The sequence below is a fragment of the Rhipicephalus microplus genome, chromosome 2, assembly GCF_043290135.1.
Source record: "Rhipicephalus microplus isolate Deutch F79 chromosome 2, USDA_Rmic, whole genome shotgun sequence".
Lineage (NCBI taxonomy): Eukaryota > Metazoa > Arthropoda > Arachnida > Ixodida > Ixodidae > Rhipicephalus > Rhipicephalus microplus.
In genome coordinates this window covers 299,062,842-299,087,174 of record NC_134701.1, presented here as the reverse complement: position 1 = coordinate 299,087,174, position 24,333 = coordinate 299,062,842, and the positions used below count along the sequence as shown (strand labels likewise).

Sequence of the window (24,333 nt, the reverse complement as noted above, 5' to 3'; positions counted from 1 at the left end):
GCCGCATTCTAACCAGTTTCGATCCCTTTTCACGTGCGGGTGACAAAAAGGTGATATTATTTCATCACACTGATCTGGTTTGTTGCACGGGACTTGTGAGTGCACGGATATGTTTGATGCATTATATGTAGGTCTTAACGTGTGCTCGTAGTTTTTTTCAATAAGACCGATTGCTAAGGACACCAAAATGAGAATTCGAAGTGACTCAGCGATCTCATTGCAATGTTCGCATTCTCTTCTTTGTTAGCGCACAATGACACGTGATATGCATGTGAGCCTGAAAAGCATGGCCTTCGATATGTGCAATCTCGTGACGTATCTTTAGTGTTTTTGGTTTTATAACGCAAGTCTTGGAGACTGCTTTTTCTACGTTTTCTTATCAAAGGAGCCCTAGCTTTTTTCCCGTTAGCCGAAAGCAGTGGCTGCCAGCTACAAAACCCAGTGTCGCATCGATATCACCAACATGTCCACAGTGGGAACTCGGCATTGTTATGCTAGCTTGAAAGGGAGGTGGGAGCAACAGCAGCCGCGTGTGTACCAGCAGATCGTGTCAGCAGTGGCTGGGCAGCTGTCGTCGCAGCCTAGATCGGTCTGCCGCGGCGGCCATAGAGTTTCGTGGCAGGTGTCCTGCTGCCAAGCTTCCAGGCACGCTGCGATCAAGATGGTAGGATCTTTGAGAACTTCCAAACAACGAATTTTAACACGATAGCATTAAAAAGCTTGTTTCGCAGGAAGTCCGGTGTCAGTGTCAACGCTGGTGTCGACTTCAGTGCTTGTGAACATTATTACCTTGTGCATGACCAAAAAAATTGAGAAACACGCAAATCAAAGGATAATAATAATTTCTGCGTCCGAGTAATATTTGGACCTTGTGGTGTACACGTATCCCGAAGGAGTACGGCCACCAGCGTGGGTCCGGTCTTAGCGAGCCGCAGGGCACGCGTTAACCGTCGCCGTGGCGAGAACATGATACTGCTCAAGTCGTAACACTTTATTGTGGCAACACCAAACGCAGTACAGCCCGTTGCAAAAAGGCGCGGCGGGAAAGCAAGTAGGCTTATCCACGCCACGGGCACAAAGTACTACACAGGGTGCCACGAGCACGTCTCCGCGGTAAAGGTAATCCACGGAGACACCGGGACAAAGGGGCCCGGTTGCTCGAGCGAGGGCAAAGGCGCTCGCGTTGGCTTCGAAGGGAGACGGGTCGGCGTAGCTAGGCCACGCACTAGGACACCGTACTGCCCTTCGGCCGTGGGTACGCAGCGGGGCAACAAAAGATGAGCGTTCGCATCGGGCGCGAGGCGCCGTCAGCGAAGTCCGACGAGCCCCGAGCGACGGGACTCGACGGACGGAAAATACGTGGCTCACCGTTTGAAGTCCCGGACTGTACTCACCGCTCCCGATGCAGCGCGCGAAAAACCTCTCCGGGGTCCCCGCGCGCGGCGCCACAGTCAACATCCGCTACCGGGTGAGGGGGTTGAACGTCACTCCGCCCTTCCCAGCGCGGCTGACAGCAAAGGAGGGCAGACATGTCGGGACATGAGAATTGAAGAAAGGCGGGAAAGCCCGCGCAAAGGCAGCGGGCCAGCCTCAATTCCCACATCCCCCTCTCCTAAATTTGCCCTTACCGGTCTGCAAAAGGCAGCCGGACGTCACCCATGCAGCTAAAATGACACTGCTATGAGCGACAGGCTAACCTCAGTCCAGCCCTGCAACTGCTGCTAAAAAAATGATTACAAAGGAGAAACAAAACATAACTAACAAAATAAACACATGACACTACACAAATAACTGCGGAAGGGAGCACAGAACAGTGGGACTAGTGTTCGTGGTGCTGAAGGGGGGTAGCGTCCACTGCGCGGAGGGACGGAAGGGCGTGACAGTGTCCGCTGGGTGCGATGCTCGAGTGCGAGGTCAGAGGTACGGGCGGGGGCTCACTGATGGCTCGTTGCTGCTCTTGATCAGCCGCGAGTCCGATGAAAGCCGCTTCGGTTGTTCGGAGGCCCCGCATTTCTGGCTCGATGAGGGAGCTGGACGTTGCGGGAAGCCGGGCCTCTCCGGTGGTCAGGGAGGCCGAACCAAAATTGGCTGCGAGGCGCCCTGGCATTGGCCGGCAGCATATAGCTGCTTTCAGCTGGCCTCGCGCAGGAGCCATGGTGGAAAAGGCAGCAGGGCTTCTTCGGCGACAGCCGAGAGCAGAGCACAGCCAGATGGTCTGACGTCAGTGTGTCAATGCCCCCCAGCACCTCCAGTGCCCGCGTCGATGGGGGGAAGCCATGACGCACTCTTCGCGGGCTCGCACCGAAGCTTACACACGCACAGAAGCACGCACACACACCGCCGACGGCTGCGCGAGCGTAGGCGCAAAGCGTCCTTCGTCTCTCTCCCCCGGCAAGCACCGACACCCAAGGTCACACACAGCTCCCTTCGCGGTAGACTAAACGAACACGAAAAAAAGTAAACACAGAGCAAACTGACACTAAACATCTGGCAAAAAAAACATAAAACACAAATAACACTTAATATTACACAAAAGAAACATAAAATACACATGAACACTTGAAAAAAAGAAGCACTGGCAGCAGACAGGGCGGGGTCAACTTCTTTACGAGAAAAGGCCGTAAAGAAGCTAACCTATACTGAGGCTAGACGGTAAACTGAGGGCCTTCGGTTGCGGAGAAGTCCGCCGTCCGGCGCGAAATCACAAAGGTGACCGCTTCCTCAGATTATACCGGTGCGGGGTCCGAATGCGGTCCGCCGCTCCGGGTGTGCCCGTTGCTTGCGCGAAGTGCCGCAGGGCGCTGGCGCGAGCTCGTCAGACCGTGACAAAGGGCTTCAGGTCTGCGATGTGGGCACGGCTGAGTTTTCCCAAAGGGGATCTTTCAGCTAGTACGCGCCACGGACGCTCACTGACAATCGGTTCATAAGACCGGGCGGCTTTCCAACCCTTGGCGCAACCGTTTGTCAGACGTGGCAGGCACGGAATAGCGATAAAAGCCACGCTTCGTGCCGGGCCAGGTCACAACATTGCTCAGTTTGCAATAACTTTCGAGCCACTCAGGTGACCGGCCATGGGTTCGTCGTGAGAGGATCGCAACAGTGCGGCTCTCCGACTTTTGGGCATAACCACCTCAAACGGGTCGATGGACTCGTCGTCAGTGGCTATATAGTTCAGCAGGAGCCCGTCATGGTCCAGCAAAAATGAATCCGCCGGGGACTCAGCGACACACGCTGTATCAGCCCCCTAATCGCGCCCGCCGCAGAACAAGCAGCGTAACGGCGCGCCTCTCAAGACGGTTTAACAGCGCCCGCCGCAAAGCAAGCGGCGTATACGGCGCTCCGTCCCTCCGAGACTCGAAACGGATCACTTTGCTGAGCCTTCAGTAGCTCTTCGCTGGTGAAAGCGATTCCCATTCTCCCAAAATGGGGGAGTCTGGTATCGCGCCCACTCAGGACCGCAGCAACCGCCGCGTGCACGGCGTCGCGGGTTCGCTCTCGGCACGGTGGCCTTCGGAAAGTTCCCCCGCTCGGCCGCTACGTAGTGCGCCGCTTACCTGGATAGCAGCCAAGGTCGTCCTCATGGGGACTCCCCCTTTCCGCCGCTGTTTCGCCCCCGACGCTTGCATGTGCTAAGGCACCGCGAGCGGCCGTCGCACCGAAATCCAGGTTCTCGGCAGACAACAGGGGGCACGAGATAGCGCGTCAGCTACCACGTAGGAGTGTATTCATCACAAAAAGGGGGTGACGACACGGGCGAGCGCCGAAGGGCGCCCGTCAACAGAGGCGGTGGCCTCTTTGTGCAACGCGGCATGCCACGAAGCAGACATAACGTTCGGGTAGGGCAAGAGGCCTATTCCGAAGCTACGCGCCATCTCCAAAGGGAGCGGCTAGGCGCCTCGTGTCGCCACCGCAATAGGGTGTGCCGACACGGACGGATGCAGAAGGGTTCCCGTCAACAGAGGCAATGGCCTCCGTTTGCACGCGGCATCCGCTAAAAGGGACAGCGGACAAAAGTCCCGCGAAGCAGCCATGTTGCGACGAGCCCGAATCGCGCAGGCGAACTGACTCGCTAAGAGCAATCAAAAGCTAGAGCTTTTGATACCGCGTTGGGCGCCAGTGTGGTGTACACGTATCCCGAAGGAGTACGGCCACCAGCGTGGGTCCGGTCTTAGCGAGCCGCAGGGCACGCGTTAACCGTCGCCGTGGCGAGAACACGATACTGCTCAAGTCGCAACACTTTATTGTGGCAACACCAAACGCAGTACAGCCCGTTGCAAAAAGGCGCGGCGGGAAAGCAAGTAGGCTTATCCACGCCACGGGCACAAAGTACTACACAGGGTGCCACGAGCACGTCTCCGCGGTAAAGGTAATCCACGGAGACACCGGGACAAAGGGGCCCGGTTGCTCGAGCGAGGGCAAAGGCGCTCGCGTTGGCTTCGAAGGGAGACGGGTCGGCGTAGCTAGGCCACGCACTAGGACACCGTACTGCCCTTGGGCCGTGAGTACGCAGCGGGGCAACAAAAGATGAGCGTTCGCATCGGGCGCGAGGCGCCGTCAGCGAAGTCCGACGAGCCCCGAGCGACGGGACTCGACGGACGGAAAATACGTGGCTCACCGTTTGAAGTCCCGGACTGTACTCACCGCTCCCGACGCAGCGCGCGAAAAACCTCTCGGGGGTCCCCGCGCGCGGCGCCACAGTCAACATCCGCTACCGGGTGAGGGGGTTGAACGTCACTCCGCCCTTCCCAGCGCGGCTGACAGCAAAGGAGGGCAGACATGTCGGGACATGAGAATTGAAGAAAGGCGGGAAAGCCCGCGCAAAGGCAGCGGGCCAGCCTCAATTCCCACAACCTGCACAGTTTTCATGGCAAGCAAAGGTTCTATCAAACAGCCACGCATCTGCTTGGAAACACAGTTAATATAATTTACTCTGCTTGGAAATGCAAGGAAAATCACATTGATACTTTTCAAAAACATGCATCTTGTATATAGGCTTCACAATAAAACATTATCACAGTATTATTGTGTGGTACAAGCGTGCATTTCCATTGGGCGTCAGAACTAATGATTATCATAGCAACTTTGGGACTTGAAGCCGGCCACCCATTACAAAAGGCACACTTGTTACTGTACATATAAGATCATGTAGTGGGTGCATTTAGCAGGTTCCATTTCATGTGCATAATTGCTTGTAGTTTAAAGCATGCTACCCATTACAGGAACCCAGTCATATGTGCAAGCTTCACTGACACAAGCCTCTTTCAACTTTATCAATTACACTGCACTAACTTCTCTAGTAACATCATACAATAAAAATATGCCCCAAGTGGTTGAAGTGCGCACTAGGGGCAGAATATCACTGTTGAAACTGAGGCTCAAGGATCCTCTAATTTTCTTATGTGGAATTTTAATAGATGTCGTAAACTTTACATACAGAATTCAGCAAGGCAAAAACATTGAGCTATTTCTACTGCCATGCAAACATAAGAAGGAGCATACTTCGTGATTACATTGCATGTTAATTTCGATGTGCCAGCTAAAACATAGGTTCAGGAGTCGGTAAAGGCTCGCAATTGTGAAAGAACATGATATCTACGTGAATCGTTTAAATACTATGCAGCTTTTAGGACCGGCATATCAATTTACTAACTTTTGGTCTGTCAGATGGAAGTTTCATGTTTGGTGAATTTTCTTCATCTCGAGTGACAGAGACAGCGTCCAAAGGCTTAAAAACTACGTGCTTTTTCTTCTACATCAATGTTGTGCAAGAGGCAGTTCTAAAACAATCAAAGGAAATTCAAAGTGCAATCAATCAATGAAACTCAAGTAACGCAACACCTTCTGCTTTCTCGTGCTACGTTTTCCACGTTTACTATAAAATGCAGCCTTGTCATTACTTGTCATTACATAAAACTTCATTAGGCTGTTAGTTTAATCAGTGGAATGTTTTTTGCAGCCAACACAGGTCATTTGATTTTTCGTTAGTGCTGAAATCAAGTTCATTGCACTATTTGTTTTCAGATTGTGGAAACAGATACAGGAGCGGCAAAATCAAACTTTTTGACGCCTCCTTTTCTAGCTGAAACGTGCACGGTCCAGTTCCGGGCATGAAACAGTGAATCTGGTGCTTCATAGGCTTGCTCATCGTTATTGACGCCATGGCATGCTTTAAGGTTTTATTGACGATTGTGCAAACATAGCGATGGAGGTGCACACAGTACGCTTCTCATACATGTGCTATTGCGCTTCTGACCAGAGAAAGCGATCTAAGAACCTACGCGTGCGCCATCTCTCAGTGGCATGAACAACTGCTACATCCACCATATACCCTGCGTTGCTCAAACCTTTCCTTCTAGCTACCATAGCATTGTCTTTCGTGCCTTGTTGACTTTTGTACTTCTCATTCCTGATAAATCTTCATATGAGAGTTGAACGGAACGATGATCCATACGTAGCGATGAAAATTATGACTAGCGCTTGAAGCGACGTCAAGTAAAGCACAGATGTAAACTTTTCTTGCTGGTCGGATGACGACTTAGGGTTTGTCATGACCGCTGACAATCGGAGTAGGTTGTCTTAGTGAATTCTGCGACTTATCAGCGTTTCCGGGCACCATCTCGGACAGTGAGCCACTTGATCAGTTAAGATGACGACGTAGCCGTTTTTGACTGTATCAATGTCATAGCTCTCATTGCCGGTGCCACCGAAGTGTACCCATGCTGTTATGAATATGCCAACGCCTTTCCTGCCATTGCTAACCAACCTTTTACTACACAACATAGCTTGCATCGACGTTCTGCGTCAGTTAACGCTGTTGTGGCTGAAGAAGCTGAGTTCGCTTATTTGAAAAACATTAATGATATTTAGGATGACTGTAACTTGATGGCCCGCTAGAAGCAGGACAAGCTTATTTTTTAATGCGAAATTAAGTGCGGTAACTTGCAGTTCACCCCTTGTTTTTCATTATACTGTGAGCAAATTGTTATGTAAGTGCTTGTAACGATTTCTGACGCCTGAAATGCTTTAATTTAGACCTTAAATATGCATACTTTGTATTTTGAATTACTGATATAATCAACTACTTTGCGATTCCTTTCGAGTTGGATATATCTGGGATCGACTGTATTGGTTTTAAAGAGCATTGACATCATGGTCGAAAAAGCTAATTATAGAACATCTAGTTGACTCACTTGGATCGAGTCGAGGTCGGAGTGAGTCGGGGTGATTGATATTTTGGTGAGTCTAAGCAAGCTTTTGCTGACCTATGCCTTGTAGTAGAACTTTCTGCACTTTCTTTCGCTTTATTGCAGGCTCACCAAATTAGTGCTTCAAGAGGTGTCAGCTTCACTTTTCTTTTTTTCACTTTTCATGTGCAGCAAAGCACAGCCTTATTTTTTTTTTCTTGTTTTCTGTGTTTACCTAAATGTTTGCTTCAGAGCATCTTCAGTGTTAACAGAAGTTTTTTCAATAGAATAGTACATGTGAGGTGGTTTATCCTAAATAGATTCTTTACTTCTTTTTTATTGAATACAGATAAGGAAAAAAAGTTTTCATGTGCGGCGTATGTGAGAATTCGTCATAACCGAGTGTGTCATAAATAGAGTTTACTGTACTTAATATCCAGCAGACGTTTGTTCCAAAAATGAATTTAATAATAATATCATACTTTAGCTGGGCTGGATAACATAGGTGCAAGTTTTTACTCGGTCCAGGTGGAGTTATCTTTGTATACTGTTAGTATACATACTGCTCTTATGCAAAACACACATTTCTTAAATGGAAATCAGGCACTATGTTCCTCACTAGGCTAATATGAAAAGGTGCAATGGTTGAAAGGAACACTAAATGCCAATAACAATGGATGCCAGAAGAACAGCTCAGCGTTTGAGAACATCTAAAACTTCAATTGTTATTCACAGAAGTGCGTTAGCAGTCAAGAAAACCAAAGAAAAATGTGGAACGGGCTTTATGTCACAAGCTGCGCTTTTACAATAGCTGCACTTTTACAATATTTGCACTTTTACAATATTTCTTCAACAATGCGCCTATTCGCGGATGATTGTGTAATTTATCGCCAAATATCTAATAATAATGACATCACTACCCTCCAAACAAATTTGACTAACGTGCTTAACTGGTGTAAATTATGGCAAATGGAATTAAATGTTTCGACGTGCAAGTCTATGCGCATATCACGTAATACTACCGCATGTCCAAATTATTTCCTTGACAGCACCGTACTCGATCCCGTCCCCTCTTTTAAATACCTTGGTGTCCATATTACTAACAACTTATCTTGGAAACATCATATCAACTCTGTCACATGTAAGGCAAACCGGGTTCTAGGATTCATGCGAAGAAACTTTTACATGGCCCCTGTTGATTTAAAAAAGCTTCTTTACATTACGTACGTTCGTCCGCATTTGGAATACGCGTCATCGATATGGGACCCTGGTAATATCACTTTAGTTAATGAACTTGAGAGCATTCAGAATCGTGCTGTTAGATTTATGTTATCAGATTATCGCCGTACCGCTAGCGTAACTAACATGAAAACAATTATTAACATTCCTTTATTCGCTACACGCCGTAAGATATCCCGTCTCGTACTCTTCCACAAAATTTACAACAACTCCCTTCTGCGTTCACTTTTAATAACCCCACCGTCATACATTTCAACTCGTACTGACCATGCGCAGAAAGTTGCTGTTCCTCGCTTCATGACATCAACATATTACCACTCATTCCTGCCTAAAACTTGCAAGGATTGGAACTACCTCCCACAATCACTTGCATCCATCACCTCACCTTGCAGTTTTAAAACATCGCTCGATAACATACTTGGTGTTGGAAATGTAAACGTTTGATTTTGTTGTTAGTTTTCTTGTATAATCTACTGGCTGTATAACATAGTTGCAGTTGATAATAGTTGCTTCCAGTGTTTAATAATGTTCTAGTGTCTCGTCTATGTGTTCTTTTCTTTAACATTGTTCGTCAGTGCCCGCTCCCCTCTGCAATGCTGTAAAGCCCTGAGGGTACAATAAGTAAATAAATAAATAAATAAATAAGTGAAAAATTCTGGAACAAAAGCTTACTGACGCTGTGGCACCTCAGTACAATTACTGATGAGTACTCAAGCTACAAATAACAAAAAAGAACATCACAGTGCATTCGAAGAATGAAATACACCCAATTGCTTTCAGTTTAGTTTATGCAAAAAAAAGGACTTTTTGACATTGTTCTTGAGAACAATGCAATAATAATTTTCACCAGGTTGCGATTGGCTCCTTGCTTTGCTTGCCGCAGCGCCGGCATTCGCGCAACAAAGACGGCCATGGCTTCATCAAAAGTCTGTTCTTGAAGCTGAGCATTTTCATTGTGGTAATAGTGCACATACTACAAACGAAGGATTTCGTTGACACAAAATGAGCACTAAGAGGTGTCTGGAACACTGTTTCAAAAATGCACATATTATTCGCCTCCCTCTAATACCTCTTGTTGGCATCTTGTGCTTCTGCAGTCCAAGTACACGGAGCTTGTTTCAGAGAGCATTCCAGTGGGCACTGCAATCCTGACTGTTGAAGCCACTGATGCGGATGATAGTAGCCAGCTGCACTTTTACCTGTCTGGCCAAGGAGCTGAAGACTTTGTTTTAGATGCAAGCAGTGGTAAGTCACAATACTCATTTGAAACATGCAGAGGCCTGCCTTCTAGATGGAGCTGCCTCCTAGATAGAGCTATTATTTCTACTGGCATCCATCTTGTGCACAAGTGCATGAGTATAATCCACGTTTTACTTTTTCCTTATTATTATGTACTATAAAAATCCAAGCAGTGGGCACCCACATAAGCAGGGGATTTTCATGGTAAGACTGGGCAGACAGTCCCAGTCTGTCAGATGCAGGTTATGCAGCTAAATGACGGTGCGGGCAAGGAACTTGGAAGGGCGTCTTGGATAGTGCAAAAAGTGTGTAGGCAAACAGGTGTGTGAAGTTAATGTGGGCAAGTCCCACACAGACAGGTTTTCTATTGAATGTGCACTCTAACACTATCGTGTTAAACATCTAGGTGTCAAAGTTGCAGCCCTCGCTTTGATTTCACGAAGCTTCGTGCCCCGCCAATGCATGAAACAATGAACTTGACCACCGGCAGCTTCTTACATGCCAGATGGGGCTAGATGCAGGGATGGTTACTTTGGTTATGTAATGCTTGTTGCGGTGGGTAGAACTGATCATCATCACCCATTTTATTTTTCCATCAACTGTCATCGACCCATCATCTCCCATCAGTATACCATCTTTCTTTCTCCGTCTGCTCCCAAAAGCACTGCATTCATCCTTTGTGTCATTGCATATCTTTCAGCGCTCTTGCCCTAACTTGACCATTTACCTAGCGTCCATCTCCGGGACGCAGTGTGTCTCACGTCTTTGCGACACTTTCAGACATTTCAGATATGCAGCCATTGGCTTCATAGCTTCTGTGTTTGCGCTGGTCATTTTAATTCAAAGGCATAGGCTGCTGGTAGGAACAACGCCGCGGTAACTTTTTTGAAGTACCAGTATACTATAATGAAAAAAATCTGTAATCAGGGGTTTTGCCGAGCCAACAAGTGGACTTGTCTACCTTATTTCTATTCCAGCCTTGAGGAAGACAAGTCGAAATCTCAACTGGACACTGTCCCTGTTTACAGATTTTTTCATTGCAAGCTTCTACCTTTCCCTTCTTGCCATTTTTAGGATATAGGGACCCACAAATCCTTTTCTCGGTTATATGAAGTTCTAGATTCATCAGAATAAATTGAGCATCCTCATCACTTTAAGTGAAATGAATATTTAGAGGACAAAAATATCATAATTAAGGAATAATTGAAGGTGCATGCTATACACCAGCTTTTATGCTTTATGGTAGAATTATATGTGCTGGAAGTAACGTAATATTTGTCACTTTGTTATGCATGAGGTGAAAGCAGAGATTTAATACAAACTATAGCTGAAACTGTGCCAGCATATGTGTGAAAAAAAGTTAGCCCAGCTTAACTGACTGGTTAGGCTGGGCTAATTAACATTCTCTTTTGGTTCATGTTGCCTTCGTCAAGCCGATCTTATGAGCTTCTCCATTTGAACTTTTCCTTCTTAGCAAGGCTGGGTCTTGCCTGTGTAGCATGTTCATAAAGTCAAGCACGCCACTGAACCGTCGAGGACTGGACAGCTCTTGTGTGTCCTTTCTTTCTGTTCCATTCTCGTCAATTCAGTGCCACGGTTAACTTCATGATTTTACTTTTGGTTCAAAATGATGTCAGCATTGCTGTTCATGCACTGATTCTCGATGACACTACAAACGGGCAGTTTCTTCTTCTGCAGTGTGAATGACATTGGCCACCACTGAACTTTTGAGATCACAGTTGAACCTCGATATAACAAAATTGTTAAATTCCCGAAAAAATTGGTTATAAAGAGGATTTCGTTATGTGCATGTCCAGTATGAAAATTGGGATAATAAATGTGTAAATTAAACAAAAGGGAAACTGAAGGCCGAGCTAGCTCAGAACACTTATTTAACAGTAAAAAAATATGTGTTAATATTGCGATAGCAATTACAGTGGAACATCGATTATACGTCCCCCAGTTTTGCAAGGACCCGCATTTTACGACAAATAGATTAGGTCCCAGCAAAATCTCTATAGGAATAATGTATTAAAAACCTTGGTTATACGACGCAGTTTTACGCCGACCCCGCATCTTACGACAACATTCAGTATTTGTCCAAAAGAAAAAAGAATGGTTTTACTCTAATCAAACGTGGACGAAATATTGACGAGTGCAAAATATAAACTTGCGTTCCTCTAGGTTGACGATTAGAAAAGTAGAGAGCAAGACATGTCTTCATAGAATGAAGAATTTATTCTCCTGGAAGTTCACGCGCTTATTATACACACGCCGCAGTGGCGTGTATACGTATCTGCCCAATGGTACGAAAGTGCTCAGCACAACGCTGGTCCGAGGTCGCTGGCCAACATGGTCGAGGTCGGGCATAGGTCGGCTGCAAAGGTCTGCCCATGTATGGGTGTCGACACTGGCCTCACGCTGGCCGATGTTATAGCCATCGACGTAGGGCCCACCTTAATGGCCGACCTGGCCGAGTGCCAGCCTCCATAGGGCCACGTTCGGCCCGGTGAAAATTACCTACCACTTTGCCATCAGGCGGCCACTAGGGCGTAGTCTGAGGGGGCTTTAATCCCTTTTTTTTTTAATTTGCAGGTTTACTGTATTGTATACAACTGCAAGCACACCCACAAACCCACGCACAAATAAAGTATCATTGCACCCCACCGCCCCCAAAATAAAATTTCAGCTAACGCCAGTAGCAGCCACTGTAGTTCATAGATACTATGAACTATAGGAGAATCAATGAAGCTCATGTCACAGTACGTGGAACTAAACCTTTTTTATTTACACAAATTCTTCCCATGAACACTTGTGGCAAATTGTGGATGCTCTCTCTGTGATGCTGCGTGATCGGCCACCTTCCTTGTCCCAGGTTTCAGCCAACCATTTCTTTGACATTGTGGACTTCCTGTATTGATGCATCAACATTATTTACCATGAGACAGCCTGCAAATACAAGAAAATCTATCAATACAGAAAACGTCACGATGAGACCAGCCATTAAGGCATCGAAGCACCACTCGAAGATTTCTTAGGAAAAATTTGACTTGCTTTCAAGCTAGTGTGTAGGACCAAAGGCGAATGGTAGTTTAAGAGGCTCATTTCTTTGCTGAAACCAATTAAACAAACAGACAATCCAACCCAGCAAAACATAAGTGAAACTATTTACTTTTTTTAAATGGTAGTGTAAACATTATGACCTACACTGAAAGGAGCTAAGTTGGTCGGAAAAATGGGCGCTTTCCGTCAGTATGCTATATAAGCATAAGCAACAGAATTCAGTGACACATCACAGCAATATTTTGAGCCTAAAAATGATCGAAGCAGCTTTTAGCATGCAAAAAGGCAAAGTTATCAGTCATTCAAAGGTAGCGTCTAAATTTAGCTTTGCGTGCAGTGGTACAAGTTTTGCAAACCATGGCACGCTATTGTTATAGCTCGAATAGTGTAGCAATGTACTAAGATACTGCGACAAAAATACTCTGCTTTATTTTAGAGCACCCCCCCTCCCCCACGAGGTTGGTGTCGGTAATCAAAGTGCAGTTCAATCAAATGCGGTTTTGTATCCAGTCACATTGTTATACTGCCAAGCTTTCATTTCTCACTAAAGCAAAAAGAACGAAAGCATGGCCAGAATGTTGTGGTCTTTCTTGTAAATAAAGATTTTGCTACATTCCATTTTGTGGGCGTGTACACCTCTGAGCCTCACACGATCGCTGCAAGGAAGTGCTTATAAGGGCAGGCAGGAGAACTTTTTAGGGGGTCACCGATGTTTAGCAACGTTCAAAGGTCACGCCATTGCGATTTCCCTATCATCTTATAATGTTCATTTTACGAAGAATCGGGGCATATATACTCATCGAACTTGGAACCAAGCTGTTCCCACGTTATCTTCTGTCAAATCAGCCTTCCAAGGGGTCGCAGGTGCCACTACTATTCTACAGATACGTATGTTCATCTAGACCATAATAGGGTATTTTAAAAATGTGAAAAAATTTAATTTATAGTTGTGGAACAATTATGTTACCTTTTCTTGGTACAATTCCTTGAAATTTATGTGTAAAAATTAATTTTTAGCTAAAATGATATACCTTAAACAGCCTTCATGTGTCTAATACACTGCAAATATGCCGAAATTAATGTCACTGCCCATATTTAAAAATAAAATAAGACGTGTGTTTCTGCTTACATGATGGGCAAATTTACAAACGTGATCGCCCATGCTTGCATTTGTCACTGATCTAAAGAAAGAGGTCAGCCGAAAGTAAACCTGCGACGCCGGGCCAAGCACACTAGCCGACCTACTGCCGACCTGGCCAAGAGGCGTTGGCAAATGGTAAATTTACGACGTTGGGTCGAACACGATGGCTGACCTACTGCCGACCTGGTCAATGGCCACTCATGGGCCGACCATTTTTTTCGGTTGTCTTGCCAACTAAACTGGCCACTGACTGGTTGCCAACCCTTAACCAACTGTCAGCCACTGGCCATGTCCCCTTAGATGGGGTCGTTACCCAGGCAAGCTCTATCCACACAAAGTAGCTCCACCAGGACGAAAAGCTGATATTTTCACGTTTTCGGTTCATGGATACATTTTCTGGTCGACATACAGCTGATCTATTCCCTTGTCGCACTCGAATTCACAGGCATGCGGGCGCATAAGGGTGCGACACAGCTGTTTTCACTGTGCAAGATTACTTCATACCTGCCAAGTCTCCCAGATTGGCCAGGAGACTCCCGGATTTCGACCTTTTTTTGCGGTTGTACGGTTGTCATGATAATCTCCCGGAAATCAAAATTTCTGTGCGCGATCTGGCTCCATTGACAAAAAAGCAGCTCAATTGGCTCCAGGCTTTTCGAATCTATCTCATTTTATTATGAGTTTAAGAGGCATTCATGTAAACAAACAGTATAATATCACTGATGCAAAGCAGCGGCAGATACAAATTTTTGAAAATCCCCAAGCCGAATACCACTATGATCATTGGGCCTCAATTAGAACGTTCCGAACACATTTTCTAATCGCATGGGTAATATGTACTTTAGTACGGAAACCATCGAACAATGGCTGAGAGCAGCGTACTCGAAGCTTCGGAAGTACAGGTGCGATTGGCGCACGCAATGTCTTTTACAGTGCATGTGATTGTCACTGCCACAACCGCTGTGGATGAAACCGTAGTCGCTCTTGACACAATCATGTATGATAACGACGTAACTGACAGAAGCCCGAAAGTGTGCGCTCAACCAGTCAAAGCAACGCTGCTCTACGCAAACTCTGCGGCAGACGCTATCGTAGATGGCATAAAACGACTTAGTTTTGAAGGCGCATGTGCAGCCAAGCGCATAGGGATTGTAAAATGAACTACCGTTTGCAGCAACCGCCGCGCACGAAACCGCGGTCGCGGCGACGCAATAGCGATCTATGAGCTCCGAGGGCATGCAGCGGTAGGTTAAAGGCAGTAAATACGTACAAAAAAATTTTTAAAAGTTACAGTTTTGCCGCAAGGGCGAAGCAATAAATGCAACAACAACAACTTTGAATGTAACGCTGCAAACGGCAAGCAGATCGAAGCGTGCAGCGCGCTGCTCACACACAAATGACGCACGAAAACGATACTCGCAGGACGAGAGCGACATAGCAACGTTTACTGCTCGACACGTAACGCACTGTTTAATCAAAAGCGATGCACGATGCGTAATCACAGGTACAGGTGAGTACAAATTAAAAAGTGTCCCAGTTGTTATGCCTCGCTGTATGGAAAGCGCGCTGTTTTCGCAAAGGGGACCTGTTGAGAGACCGACGTGATCTTTGTGGCCACCGCAATTAACGCTTTCGTTTCAGTGAAAGCCGAAGGCACATAATTGCACAGGCATCATCTATGGGGCAAAGTACACACGAGAGTTAAGCAAGCGTCGGCGCATCGCGACGAGCTCGGCGGCGTGCGTGGGCGGCTTTTTTTTCTTTGAGTGTTCATATATATACATATGTATACATATACAGTGAAGAACGGGGGGTGGTGGCGACGGCAAAAAAAAAAAAAAAAAGCCTGGACTGTGTATATAATTGGCAATAAAAAGGGGCCAGACGCGTTTTGGCATTCCTGCCAAAAGAATCTAGTAGTGAGCAAAGCTATGACCCGTGCCTTTGCGGCAGCCAGCTGCGCCGTCCCATCCGTTCACATGTGTGAAATAGATTCTGCTAGTTGTGTTGATCGTTTGAGACACTCACCTTAGTGAAAAACTCTACCCTCGTGTGTTCGACGGCTCCTAGCCACAATGCTGAAAACCGCAACGCTCATGTTGGCGCTTGTGATTGAGACCCCCTTCTCACCCCATTTTGTTTTTCCACAACGTTTTTTTGTTTGTTTGTACGTCCTTGTTTTTTGTGCCCCCCCCCCCCCTTGCGAAATCTCCCGGATTCAGAATCCTTTAACTTGGTAGATATGTTACTTTCACTTCACGTTGACGTTCATACTAACTGCAGGACATCACTAGTTTCACTTCACAAGGCCACAAATTACAACGTTCTTGCTCAGTTGCACACAAAGACATTTTACGCACACTCATGGTCGGTCGCCATATGTGATAGCAATGACACTGTGTCCGCGCTTCTGGCGGGACGCTATTGGCAACGCAGTTTCGGTTTCATTTTCATGCATAGGCAATTTTCAGACTATATTTATCAATGGAAAATGCACGTATGATTCATTTGTTTTTAAACTTGAGAATAGAGATTCATTGGCACCTCTTTCAACTAAGTTACGGCGCCACTAGCTATTGCTGCCTACAATAATTTAATCTACCTTTCTAGCAGAGGCACAAGATCGTGCCGTGGGCTTATTCAGGTAGTCTATGCCCATTTTTTGGGGCAAGGCTGAGTGTCGTTGCTATATTCTTAGTTTTTCGATTATACGATGTCCATATCATACAAAAGTTTTGTGTGACCCCCGAAAGTTGTGAAATTGGGGTTTCACATTATATGGTCACTCTCGGCAGGCTTTTGCCGTTGCCAACATGTCCCGTACTTAGTCTAAATTGATAACATGCCCCTGCGCATCGCAATATCTATGAGTGGGTAAAAGCGCATGAGCGCTTTTGAAGCAGAGATAAAATTAGTTGGTCCATCTCTATTGTCTGGAAAAAACATAAGATAACTTTCCCTGCAAGTTAGAACTGCCGTTAAATGCTCAAAGAGAAAGGAAACCACCCATCTTGAAAGAGGAAATTGCTCGAGTAGCAATAAGGAGCTTTCATTTTAAGGGCAGTCAAGATCGCTGGCGCGCTTTCTATCTCGGCGAGTATCAGTGCACTTCAATGCGGAGGGACTGCGTGTTAGGAATCCTTCCTGGAGCTGCCATATTTGTTGACACTAGCGTTTTGTAGGATTTTTATAGGATCCCGAAGAGTTGGCTGCTAGCCTCACTTCGTGTAATATTACAATTTTCGGCTACTGCATTCATTGCATTGCATTCAATGCGCCGTTGTGTTGCCAAAGCTAATTGGCTGATTCCAATAGCTACTAGCGTACGAACTCGCTGCACATGACGGAAGCGCGTAATGAGTCAACCTTCGAAGATCTGTCGTCATCAAGGTCCCTATAAGCTCGGTGGTTATAACACCATTGTCTGCATTTTAAGGAAAAAAGGAAAAAGAAAAAGCAGAAAAAAGCAAAGCTGAGCGGCATCGGGGCCACACTATGTGAACATGGCATTGAAAACGAAGAGCGAATGACACAGACTCTGATACCACGAAAAACTATTCGGTAAAGTGCCCTCCATATGCAGCGTAGCCTTACATAAGTGATGCTAACTAAAAGTGTGGCACTAGGTTCATTCGATTCGCCTTAACTTCCTGAAGCAGTTCACGAGGTGCTGCAACTTGCCGATTCAGTCGTGAAACACTGACGACCACTGAACCCTGCCATTTGTTTCAAAAGATGTAGAATAGCTGCAGCTCTGGTTCACCATTTTCCTACACCTCCTATGCTGACGGTGCCTGCTTGGTGCAGTGGCATGTGCAGCTCAGCAGACGACACAGCACTTCAGTGTAGGCGCCGTGCCACATCTACTAAAGTGGTATGTTTTCCCAAGATGTTTGTGCCCCATAAACTGTCCGCATGTGCGGTTTGTCATCGGTCAGGGTAAGTTTAGCGGTCTAAATTCAGAGAAAAGAATAATGGAATAATGGTATAACGTGCGTGTGGCCCCCTGCCTAGCCTAGTTCCATTACCTCGCCAAGTTCAGCAGGCAACCTTGGTCGTGCTTGAATAATAAACACTGGGGCTCTTAGACTTTCAGGTTTTTGGCAGCTCTCTGGCAGCCAGAACTAGCCAAAGGTCAGTCAGCTAGTTCCGGTCTGGACAGGAAATAACATCGTGGTCACGTGTGTGAGGAACTTGAGACAACTCGAAGCTGCCTGAAGATTGCAAAATCGAACGCTGGAACAGCCAGCATAAACGTAATCAAACTGTACCGTCATGGCAGCAAACAAAACAATGTGCTGTGTGCACGTTGGTTTTTTCTGCATTATCTGCTTGGAAATATGCAGCTAAGCTCGCCAAGAAGCTGAAATAATATCCTCGAGTGTACTCATTTGGGGTACGACTTCTTACGCTTGAACGATCACTCGCCGCATCCGTGAATGAAACAGTCAGCTGGCGCATGCCTCCTTGAGAACGAAGCGAGGTGAACTGTCGCAAGGCTGACGGCTTAACAAGGTCACGTCTCTTTAGTACATGTATCAGTCATAAGACAACACAACACGAACTCACGCGAAAGTGATTGTGTACTCAAAAGAGCTCGACGCTATATACACGCTCAGCTATCATGTAATACGCATCGCAAACACGCGTTGATCAACTTGCGTTTTTGTCTAAAGTTTAGACATGTCTAGGTATCAATACCACGAGTGCGCGTCGTATATGAAATAAACTTATGCATGACTCGTTTTCGACTCGTTTTGGAACTTGCCTGGGCCTGTTTTCTAGTCCTAAGTGGTAATTAACAAATGTAATGTATATCAGCGTTGATTTGACCTACTAGATGATGGTACATACTGTGCGGCATTATTAGGAAGAGGTGAAACAAGACAAAGCTAATGATTAAGTGGGGTTTCTCGCGTTGTGTCATCTGATATCATACCACATATGCTGGCCCATAGATCGAAGTTGATTCGCATTCCACTCGCGACTAGTGAGCATCACCAACAGTCGCGATCTAGGGCCTTCTATCACCGTCGTAGAGTTGTTGTAGGCCCGTGTGCTCAGATTTGTGTGCACGTTAAAGAACCCCAGGTGGTCAAAATTTCCGGAGCCCTCCACTACGGCGTCTCTCATAATCATATGGTGGTTTTGGGACGTTAAACCCCACATATCAATCAATCAATCATTGTCGTAGATCAATCGAGTAGTCAGGACAGAGGTTCTATGACGTGCACGCACACAAAGATATGACGGAGCGAGCTAGTTCGACCACAGTCGTCTCCGCAAAGTGCACAGAAAGCAGGCACGGCTCCACAAACGACTACCGAGGTCTCGACTACTACGAAAAAAAAAAAGATAACTCCAAAGTTGTTTCTTTGCATGCGTACGAACTTGTAGTACATAACTTATGAGGCATGTGCATGATACAGTCAGCACGTAACAGTTTGCTGCATTGTTCACAAAAGGAAGCTTCACGGGAAACTTAACAAAAGCGATGAACAGTAGCTTCAAACACTCACCCCCTCTCGTAATCGCCTCATCTCGCAAGGCGGAACAGGCTTTAGAAGATAACGCCATGCGTAGCGACAAGCGAAGGCGTAGTCGTGAAGCGCCTACAGTGCAATTCATCGAGTCCTCACAAAGATGGCTCCAAGCGTGTATCGTACCTTTTCAGCGTCTGCTAGCCCGAAACCTGCCCAAAACCTTCCAGAGAGCTTCCACGACTAAACGGTTCTGAAAGCGTCTGGCGACCCTCGGGCTTCCCTCGTTTCGCCATGTGGGGATCTGAGGCGCGCCCGCGACCATTTCGCAGGCATTCCGCCGCACGGCCACACCCTTTTGCTTTTCCTGCTCCGGTAACGACGCGTGGCGATAGATGGCGCCACGTGCCGGCGCGGCACGAGTTATGTGCGCGCCGAGGGAGCTCTCTCTCTTCCATGGTCCGCGCCGGGTAAGCACGTGTTTCCTTCGTCCGCGTCCTCTTTGGGAATCGCCGGACTGTAGCCTGCCTGGGGTGGCCTTTAGCACCTCGGCAGGCGTGTTTACTTGAGTGCTAGCTTCGGTATCAGACGCTAAGCCCACTGCTGTGCCTAGTGCTTGAAGTGGTCGTACCATACTGAGCCGCACTTGCCCTAGGCCTACGCGTACGAGGTTTGCCCTAACACTCGCAACCAGGCCCAGTGGCCATCGTGAGAGTGCACAGCATAGCCGCAAGGGACCTTTCCCGACCTGCGTGCCAAAGCTCGCCCTTGCCAGCTGCGACATGCTCACGGTTTCCCCTTATTGTGAACGTCCGCATGCGGGTGCCTTTGCTCCCCGCGTCCCGGGAGGAGACGTTGTACTGTTGTTTGGGGTGCCGCCAAGGGCAATAAAGTGTTGTGTATTTTGGGGGCGAAGCTCCTTATAGCCGCACCCGTTCGTCCCTCGTAGCCGTTGTAGTATGTAGCAAGTATAACATTTTGACCTCCAAGGTGGTGCTGGTGAGAGATTTCTTCTGCGCGTTGTTGAACAATACAAAATAGTGCTCAATGTACATGCCAATGGCTGCTAATGCGGAATGAGAGACAGTAGCATTCGCCTTTTAGTTAACGCGCACGCTGCGATCCCCATTAGCAATCATTGACATGTACATTGAGCACTATCTGACATGAGGGTTGCTACGTTGTACTCGCTGAGTGTAACCTCCTTAGTTTTAGAAAGGTTTAGCGAGCGTTGAGCCGCAGTGCCATGAATACAATGAACTAGTATATACCATGAATGAACTCGAGGTGGTTAAATGTGGGAAGCAGACCCGAAGTGCAAGCCAAAAGAAAGTGTGCGTGTGCCACCTCTTGTTTAGTCCTTGGAATGTCCGCTGGATGGCGGTGCTTCTATATGGGGAATATATGATGAAAAGATGCGAGATGGTGGTACTTGGAGTGTTCAATAGATGGATGAACGGACGCAGACAGATGCACGGATGGACGCAAGAACGGACGCAGGAGCGAATGAATGGACAAACGCAGGGATGGACGCACAAACAGACGCACGCACAGACGGGCGGATGGACGCATGGACGGTCACACAGATGGATGCATGGAAGTAAGAACGAGTGGACGGATGAATGCTTCGCCCCACTCTCCATCATTCTCTCCGTGGATATGCTGCCATTTTTTTTGTATTAGAACACTGTCTGTTTTGTCACACTGCGCTAAATGCATTATTAGTAGAGCGCGCGCGAAGGGGTGCGCTACACGCGAGTAGGTGACGGAGTTGCGGCCCTGTGGCTCGCTAAACGTGAACCCGCGATGATCATTCGCTGCGCTTAGTAGCGGGGTCACCATACTGACGCCCAACGCGGTACCAAAGGCTCATTAGGCCTTTGATTAGCCTTAGCCGAGTCAGCCCTCCTTTGCGAATTAGGCTCACCGTAATTAACCGCGTTATGTCTGCTCCGCGTGAGTTTTGTTTGCTGATGCTTTTAGCAGATACCGCATTGCTCGAGAACAGGGCCAGTGCCCCCCTTAAGCATCACAATCGCGCACCCTCACTTGTCACAAGCCCCAGTCGCGATGACACGAGGCGCTACGTAACAGCTCCCATTGGAGAGATAGCGTGTTTTTCCGGGGCCATAGCCCAACTCGAACAGTGCACGCGGGCGAATGGGATTGCTACTGCTCCTTTTGGAATGCATGGCAGTTCCATGTCACAGCGCTCCGAAACGGCTCTCAGTGGAGCTTCCGGGGCGCAGATCGGCAACGCGGCCTCAGCAGTTCTCGAATTTTGCCCGCTGGCTACTACGCAATCTAGCAGCCAGGCTCATTTCGAGCGTGCGCCTGTACCGCTAGTTGCAAGCAGCCTAGCAATTTCACCTGAGGCTGCCCCAAGAGGCAGCTGAAAACAACAGGCGCTTCCTAATGTCGCGACGGCCGGTATCCATTTTGAAACCGCGCTCTTTATCGAGCTTGGAGAGACTCGCTCGCCTGCCCCGCTAATGCACCAACAGCTTCCTTTGAAGTGGGTGCACAGATGCTGCTGCAAAATGCCGCCCAAATGATTCAGGCACTCACGGGAGCAGTCCGAACACTCTCGGCCTTTCTGAAACGCCCTCATCCCACTGTCATGTTGGTCGTTCCGACATACAGCGGATATGGTGATCTGCAAAGTACAAGAAATTACCTGGACTCCCTCACACGTTATCAGAGAGCCATGGGTCTAGACGACCAGGAAGTGCTCAACGCGTCATCGCGGCTGCACTGACTGACACTGGGGGCCAGGTGGCATCAACTTTCCGGCCACCGAGCAGCTACCCTCGATGAGTTCCGCGCGGCCTTCCTGCGCGAATTCTTACCCGCTGACTATGAGAGTAGGATGCGGCATGAGCTCGAGCTCCGCACACAAGCTCCTGATGAGTCGCTTCAGGAGTACATACGCGCGATGGAAGACCTTTTTTCTATCGCTGAGCCCAGAGCCTCGAACAAGGAGCGCGTCGAATGGGTGGTCAGGCAGGCACACCTGACTTTTTCGGCGTACTTGCGCAGCAGTCGCTTTTGTGATTTTGAGGAATCGGCCGTCGAGGCAAAGCGCAGCCAAGGCAACATTCTCGCCGCGCGTCCCTATCACCCGCCACCGCCAGCCAGCGAGGCCCTTGAACCGCGCTGCGCGTGGGGAGGGGCTACGACCCATCCTCAGAGGCAACAGCCCGCCAGAGCTGCCTTTGTGGCTACCGCTCCAGGGGGGCGCACGTGGGAGATAAGAAGCGTGCAGCTGATGCTGCATCGCAACTCGAAGCTCGTGAGCAGGGACGAAATCCGACCCAGCGTATCACCGGTGGTAACGGTCGTCAGAGCAGTTTCTTTGATCACGCGGCGAACCGACCCCTGCAGCTCGAAGCTGCTCCGTCTTCGGAAAGGGACCACGATGGAGTGCGCTGCTTCCGCTGCCATCAACAAGGGCACATAGCAAGGGAGTGCTGCGCATTTGCGCCTCCTGTGAGGCAGGGAAACGGGAATGCGGGCCATTCGAGAAGGCACGAGCGGCCGAATCCTTGCTGCTCCGCGCTGCGTACCGGGCAAGCAGTCTTGCTGGTGCGCACACGCCGTTTATTTCGGTCACCATTGTCGGTCGCTAATTCTCGGCGTTGCTGAACACGGGCACAAACGCTTCGTTGTTTGGTGAACAGGTGTTGTCCCACTTGCAGAAGCACTCGGTGCACTTGCGGGACAGCCGAACAACATTCACCCTCGCGAAAAACGTGGCGCAGTCGGCGGGCGCTGCGAGGTTGACTGTCAAATGCGGAGGCTGAAGGAGACGCGCGCGTTTCGTTCATCTTACAGGGCTCAGTATTCCTCTGATTCTCGGTCGGGACTTTGTCATAAAAACTGGTATCGTAGTGGACATTGCAAATGGAGGCTATCGCGACGGGCCTTTTTCCGAGCTGAAGCCGTTCATCAGCCCAGTGGCGCTTTCTGTTGCCTGTGCACGTGCAAACTTCGGGGGCAGGCCCCTGCGCTATGCACTCGTCGGCTCAAAATCCCCATCGGGATCGAGCGGCAGGACACGAAGAGACACCGCATCCTTTGATCGCTTCTGCGACTCAATTGGATGATACACAGAAGGCTTGTCTGTCGGCACTGTTACGCCAATACGATGAGCTCTTCACCGATCAACTCGGCTATACCGATCTGGTGTGCCATTCGATCGAAACTGGCGACGAGCTTCCTTTGAAGTGTAACCTCAGGCCCGTCATCCAGGCCAAGAGGCAATTAATTGATGGCTTGCTGGACGAGATGCTCTCAGCTGGCATTGTTCGCTGTTCGTCCAGCGCCTGGGCGTCTCCAATTGTGTTGGTGCCTAAGAAAAATGGCAATCATCGCCTGTGCGTAGACTACCGCCGTCTGCACGGAGCGACTCGTAAGGATGCCTATTCGCTCCCCACGATTAGTTCCATCGAAGGAAACCTCGGCACTGCGCGGTCTTTACCACATTAGATGCCTCCAAAGGTTACCTACAGGTCCGGATGAATGAGCCTGACCGGTGCAAGACCGCGTTCACGTCCCACAGAGGGTTATTTGAGTTCACTTGTATGCCCTTGGGTCTTTGCAATGCTTTTACGACTTTTCAGAGACTCATGGACCGCATCCTCTGCAAAGCAAAGTGGTCTTACTACATGTGCTACCTCGACGACATCGTGATTTATTCACGAACCTTCGAAGAGCACTTGGCCCACATTGCCGATGTGCTCGAAAGGGTGAGAGCCGCCGGGATGAGGTTAAATCCCGCAAAGGCCCAACTAGCGCAAACCAGAGTTCAGTTACTTGGCTTCACGCTGGGCGAAGGCTTCATTGAGCCAAATCGGGAGAAACTTCCAGCAATCCTCGATTTCCCCGCGACCAAGGACGTACGCGGCCTGTGCCGCTTTCTCGGAATGGCCAATTTTTACTGCTCGCTCATTCCGTCCTGTGCCCGAGTGCAGGCGCCCTTGACAAA

The 24,333-nt window shown here is 48.2% G+C and overlaps 1 protein-coding gene and 1 long non-coding RNA gene across 11 annotated transcripts in view; one reads left to right on the top strand and one right to left on the bottom strand.

Annotated features, from left to right (window-relative positions):
• Positions 1–24,333, top strand: part of LOC119178697 (fat-like cadherin-related tumor suppressor homolog) — an 812,220-nt gene that overhangs the window by 409,378 nt on the left and 378,509 nt on the right. For all 7 annotated transcript variants that reach the window (XR_012888480.1, XM_075882464.1, XM_075882456.1 and 4 more), the window contains one exon: positions 9,521–9,668. Coding sequence is in view for 6 of the 7 variants with exons in the window: in XM_075882464.1 (XP_075738579.1) it covers positions 9,521–9,668 (148 nt within the window). In the remaining variant the exon portion in view is untranslated. The remainder of the gene's footprint in view (positions 1–9,520; positions 9,669–24,333) is intronic.
• Positions 12,426–24,333, bottom strand: part of LOC142783826 (uncharacterized) — a 56,033-nt gene continuing 44,125 nt past the window's right edge. For 2 of the 4 annotated variants that reach the window (XR_012888493.1, XR_012888495.1), the window contains one exon: positions 12,426–12,611. This is a non-coding gene — a long non-coding RNA (uncharacterized LOC142783826). The remainder of the gene's footprint in view (positions 12,612–24,333) is intronic. The other 2 variants (XR_012888494.1, XR_012888496.1) reach the window with 1 other exon arrangement.